At 37.3% G+C, this 6,114-nt stretch overlaps 1 protein-coding gene across 1 annotated transcript; it reads right to left on the minus strand.

Annotated features, from left to right (window-relative positions):
* Nucleotides 1-2,782: 2,782 nt before the first annotated feature.
* On the minus strand, nt 2,783-5,747 carry LOC137837668 (RHOMBOID-like protein 2). Its single transcript, XM_068646762.1, has 5 exons — nt 5,164-5,747; nt 4,265-4,428; nt 3,932-4,095; nt 3,395-3,645; nt 2,783-3,060 (listed from the first exon to the last, which is right to left on the minus strand). The coding sequence occupies exons 1-5, from the start codon at nt 5,451-5,453 to the stop codon at nt 2,946-2,948; spliced, it is 984 nt and encodes a 327-aa protein (XP_068502863.1). The 5' UTR covers nt 5,454-5,747; the 3' UTR covers nt 2,783-2,945.
* Between the last annotated feature and the right edge of the window lie 367 nt (nt 5,748-6,114).

Here is a 6,114-nt window from a genome sequence, read left to right on the forward strand (position 1 = left end):
AAGTTTTACAGAAGGAACATCTCTTTGCCAAGCTGTCCAAATGTTCTTTTGGTGCCACCAACATTGACTACCTTGGTCACACTATATCCAATGCGGGTATTGCAATGGAGGAAGATAAAATCCGTGCTGTGAAGGATTGGCCAAAACCAACATCTCTCAAGTTATTGAGAGGCTTCTTAGGCCTCACAGGCTACTATAGACGGTTTATCAGGAATTACGCCTCTTTGGCAACCCCGCTAACAGATATGCTCAAGAAAGATAATTTTAAGTGGACCACGACAGCAGAGGATGCTTTTGTGAAACTAAAAAAAGCTCTTACCTCGTCACCGATATTAGCACTACCCAACTTTACTCAACCTTTCACTCTTGAAACAGATGCATCAGGGATAGGAATTGGAGCTGTCTTACTGCAGCAAGCTCATCCTGTGGCTTATTATTCTAAGAAATTATCTGCACGACAACAGAAGCAATCTGCTTATGCTAGGGAGTTATACGCCATCACTCAAGCAATTGCCAAATTTAGGCACTACTTGCTAGGCCATAAGTTCACCATCAAAACAGATCAGAAAAGCTTGAAAGAACTCCTTGATCAATCCCTGCACACCCCAGAACAAAAATTTCTTGGATATGATTTCACAATTCAATATAAGCCTGGAAAAGAAAATGTGGTAGCTGATGCATTGTCCAGATGCATGTCCATGGCTATATCTGAACCTGTCAACCAATGGCTACAAGACATACAAGCAAAGATAAAGGAGGACCCTGAGTTACAAATCATAATGGCCAAACTCGAATCGGAACCAGAAACAGTAAAGCACTTTGCTGTTCACAATGGCATTCTGTTCTGGAAAAAGCGAACAGTTCTTCCTAATGATGAGGAATTAAAACAGAAAATTATGACAGAATTTCATAATAGCTTAGTGGGAAGCCATGCTGGTAGAGCCAAGACAATTGCTAGAATATGTTCTCAGTTCTATTGGGTGAATATGCATCACGATATCCGAATGTTCGTACAGAACTGTAAGATATGTCAACAAACCAAAACTGAAACAGCTTTTCCTGCCGGATTTTTACAACCTCTCCCTATTCCTATCCAAGTATGGGATGATATAGCTATGGATTTCATCATAGGTCTTCCTCCTTCACAAGGTTTTACTGCAATTATGGTCATTGTGGATAGGTTATCCAAATTTGGTCACTTCATTCCAATGAGGTCTGATTTTAACAGCAAACAAGTGGCTGGTGCATTTATCAACAATGTGGTGAAATTGCATGGCATTCCAAAGTCCATAGTGTCCGACCAAGATAAGGTTTTTATAAGCTCTTTCTGGAAACAACTCTAGAAATTACAGGGTACTACTTTGGCTATGAGCTCGGCTTATCATCCCCAAACAGATGGCCAAACTGAGGTGCTGAACAAAACCTTAGAAATGTACCTTAGGTGTTTTTCCTTCAACAATCCTAGCCAATGGTCTAAGCTGCTTCCTTGGGCTCAATATTGGTATAATACCAGTCACCACAGCAGCATTGGCATGCCTCCTTATAAAGCACTTTATGGACGGAATCCACCTACACTGATTAAATACCAGTTGGATGAGCATGATTCACCTACTGTCCAAGCTAATCTATTGCAGGGAGACAAGATAATAGAACAAGTGAAGCTTAGCTTATTCAGAGCTCAGAATTATATGAAACAATATGCTGACAAGAAAAGAAGATCAGTTGACTTTCAAGTGGGAGATTTAGTCCTGGTTAAGCTCCAACCATACAAGCAGCAAACAGTGGCTAAGAGACTTAATCAGAAACTGGGATTGAAATACTTTGGGCCATTTCCAATACTAGCTAAGGTTGGTGCAGTCCCCTATAGGCTACAACTACCTGATGAAGCTAAGATTCACTCAGTTTTCCATGCCTCTATGCTAAAAAAATTTAGAGGACAGCATACCGATCCTTACATTCCTATCCAAAACGGGAATCTGACTCAAGGACCAGTATTGCTACCATGGAAGGTATTAGCATCAAGAACCTTGTTGAGAGGACAATTGAAGATTCCTCAAGTGCTAATCCATTGGCAACACACTCCTACTCATGCTGCTACTTGGGAAGATGTCTCAAACATAGAAGAAGCCTTTCCATCATTCAACCTTGAGGACAAGGTTGCTTCCAATGGGGAGGGTATTGTTACGGGCACAAAGGGCAGCAAAGGAAAAAGAACTAAAGAGCAGGGGTTTTTGGTAAATGGCCAGACAGTTAGAAAAAGTTTACACATGGATGAGGGCACGCACACTGAGGGCATCAGAAGAAGCAGCAGAATACGTACAACCTATAAGAGGCTCACAGAGTATGACCTAAGGGGCAGGCATGATTTGGGTATGACCTCTTTCTGATATTCTTCTTCTTCCTCTGAATCCTTCTTCCTGTAATCCCCTTTGAATATTCCTCTTCTGCCTGCAGGTTGACTCTATAGTAGTCATACAACCACCATTCTATCCACCCTTTCACGGGCACTATTAATACCTTTTATTATTGTCTAATTCCGAGAGTTTTATTCGCTTGATGTGTGGTTAGTTGAGAACCATACTTAATATATATATCTTCACACCATTACAAATTATCAAGGTGAAAGGTAGAATTTAATCATTTATTCAAACTATCATTAAAATAGACTGCAGAGTCTATACTACTGATTATAAAGATTATAGGGAAGGGATAAATTTAGAGTCAGAAAGAACTAAACAATAGAAAAAGTCAGGCAGAATATGAATGAAAAGTGACCAATGAATTTCATGTAAAAATAAATTTCTTTATATATTTATAATACAAATAAATCCATTGTCAAATCAATAACTGATTTTTGACAGGAAATAACCAAGAAAAAGAAATAACAACTCAATTTTAAGAGCTATAGCTACAAATATAACGAGGGCTAGCTCATGCCCTTTTGTTTAATCATCATTGCATTTCCATTTAGAAGTTGGAACACAAGTTAGATAGTGACACCAATGGCAGTGATCATATCCACTCTCACCCCGAAATAGCATCACCAGAGCAATAGATAACCTATCATTCAACAAATAAATTCAAAGATTAGAGAACATCTACATTGCTGTGATAACAATAGAAATGCGTTTGAGACAGACTAAAATACTCTAAGCATAGCAAATGACAGAATCAGTATTGGTTGATGTGGAGTGGATTGTGCAAACAATAACCAGTTTTCCATTTCCTAACAGGCCACAAGAACAGACATCTCTAAAGATCAAATTAAGATTTAGTTAATGGAATTTTCATGTGGCAAAATAATAATTTCTTCTCATATACCAAAAACAGCTGAATTATGATTCATAACAGTAATATTTTATTTGAGTTATGAGGATTTAAGAAAGAACCTCACCCAACAATCAATAAAATAAGAGAGACAATCCATAGAACATATTGGAAAGCCTTATATTTTGACTTGAGGCGAACACCGGCTGGGAGGCGCCGCTGTTCTAACCACCCAAATTGAGGGCGGAGCAGCAAAACAAAACCAAGGAGAAATCCAGTGAGGAATCCCCCAATATGAGCAAAGTTATCAACGTGGGGCAACATTCCAATGGCAAGATTGATGACAATAATGGCCACCAGTGTGAACAGAGCAGCTGCCTGCAAAATGCAGAGAGAGGGTTAGGAACTTTGAAATGTCCTGTTAAATATACTATCCAGGTATTTCCCGTATGTGCAAGTCAATAAGCCTAACTGATGGAAAGAAAAATAAAATGCTCAGAAGACCATAACTAAAAGGGATATTCATGAATTCAGATTTAAAGAGGGTGCAAAAAATTAACCTATCATGATTCATGATGATGAATACAGGAAGTTGTCAAAATCTTTCCATAACAAGCGTACTGAACAAAAAAATAGGATTGAAACTGATGACTCTAATACTCACCTTATTGGTATAAATACTCCAGTTTGTGATAAGTTCTGAAAGCATTGCTCCAAGAAGTCCAAAAAGAGCACCAGAAGCACCAACAGATATGTTGTTTCTAATGAATAGAGAAGATACGACACTCCCGCCGAATCCAGACAATAAGTAAATGATTCCTATCCTCACTGCCAACATTTTCACAAATGTGAGGCCATAACCATTCCAAGGTAAAATTTGAAGAACACAGAAGAAGATGAACACTGGCCATTTCTAAAGGTATAAAACTGCTACTTTGTATGTGTTTGTTCAAAATTGTGAATAATTCATACTCATAACCTGGAAAAAAAAACATACCAAACCCAAATTGTTGTTCAAGGCGAATGCCAATGAAGACCAGACTCAACATGTTTGCCGCCAAATGAACAATTCCTGCGTGCAACCAAATGCAAGTGAAAAGCCTCCATCCTTCATGTTGATTCACAACGTCATTCCACTGAAGTGCTCCCATCTTAGTTAAGCTTAAAAAATGAACCAAAAATTAAATCAGTAAATCTTCATCATATCTCTATACCACCATACTTGCCAAGAGTTGGGGCAAAAAACTTCAACTTAAACAAATGAAAAAACCAGTGGTCATGGCCAAAAAATAGACGTCATTGCTTCATTAACACCAAAGACAAAATTAATTACCACCTTTAATTCGAGCAAAAAAGTAGAAGGATAAGGGTGATTTAGATTACCACTAGCAAAGCAACCATCCAGAAAAGTAAAAAATAAGAAATAAAAATTTGTGATTCTTCAGTGTTTTTTTTTTCAAAATTGGTCTTAATGTTTGTCCTACTATTTCAGATAATGCATGAATTTCGTCCCTCGCCCTAATATCTAGATTTCGAAGAGTAAAAAAATCACTAATTATAAAGGAATACAATGCTTACACCTATAACAAGAACAAAGATCAATTTTGAGAGAAAAACAAAGAGGACCCAAAACGCATTCAACCTATCTGAATTTCCTTTATCAAAATGAAAATTTGACTTCTGTAAGACCAAAATTGACCACGAAGACAACAGTTCGAAGTTCATGCCAGCGGAATCAAACCCAAAGCCAACAATACAAGTAGATCACAAAAACCCCACACCCAATTCATGAAAGCAAGCAAATTTCAGCACCCAACAAACCGAAACGAATTCAACATCAACAAGCAAAAATAAAGCTAAACCAACGAAAAAAAAAATGGATGATTGATCTCTTACGTAGATGAAGAAGGGCCAAACAAGGGATTCTCCCTGAGGGGCTGGAAGGAGAAGCGACCCAGAAACGTGGCGACACAGTCCCCTTCAAAGTCGAGATTTTTCCTGGGACAATCGTTGACATACATGGCCACAACGAAGACAACAACGTTAACCGCCACAAAAAGCGGCACGAGCCAGGATGTCCAGTGAACTTCGGGATCGAAAACATAGTTAGTGGGAGCAGCTGAATAGTTGGTGGCGTTCTTGCTGCCACCTCCACCACCCTCTAGATCTCTCCTCGCAGACGACATCGTTTTGGTCTCCAATTCTTGACTGAGGAAATGACGCGTTTATGTTGAAACTCTGAAATTCTGAATGTTTCTACGGCAAGTCTTTGGGTGCAGAGAAGCTTTAAATTTGAGAGTGAGAAGAAAAGAGAAAGGAAAGTGAGTGGAAGGGACGCATCAACCATTAGTGGAAATATATACGTTTCATCTCAGATTCCCAACTAACACATTCTTCTTCATTTCTCTTCAAATCTTCTTCTCTACTGTAACTTGTAACATACTATACTTATACACTTTGAAGGGTTTCTTATGTAAATAGAAAAACATTAACAAAGTAGAACATTAATAGTACAACTTTTAAGAATATTCTATTAGAATCAAAATATTTAAGATATTGTTTCTTCCGAATTTTGTTTATGAAGTATAAAAACTTTCAACCGCTATGGTGATAAATGTATATAAATAATTCTGTTTTTGACGGGTATTATCCTACAAGAGTTTTATACATACCAAAATATAATCAATTTTTTAAAAGTAATTAAGTTAATGGATGTGTCAATTAAGTTATTAATATATTTATAATAATCTAAATTTTCCATTATTATACATGTTTTTTTTATAAATTTTTTTTAATTTATCTTTATTTAATATATTTCATCTTATTAGTACAATGGACTTTTTATCA

The sequence above is a fragment of the Phaseolus vulgaris genome, chromosome 4 (genome assembly GCF_000499845.2).
Source record: "Phaseolus vulgaris cultivar G19833 chromosome 4, P. vulgaris v2.0, whole genome shotgun sequence".
Classification (NCBI taxonomy): domain Eukaryota; kingdom Viridiplantae; phylum Streptophyta; class Magnoliopsida; order Fabales; family Fabaceae; genus Phaseolus; species Phaseolus vulgaris.

Bases quoted from the DNA above. Each gene is read 5' to 3' on its own strand.
- LOC137837668 (XM_068646762.1), bottom strand. From the start codon at position 5,453: ATGTCGTCTGCGAGGAGAGATCTAGAGGGTGGTGGAGGTGGCAGCAAG. The intron at 4,429-5,163 runs GTAAGAGATCAA...TCATTTTTTAAG, and splicing joins TTTGGCCCTTCTTCATCTAC to CTTAACTAAGATGGGAGCAC. The intron at 3,646-3,931 runs GTGAGTATTAGA...TGCATTTTGCAG, and splicing joins GGAGTATTTATACCAATAAG to GCAGCTGCTCTGTTCACACT.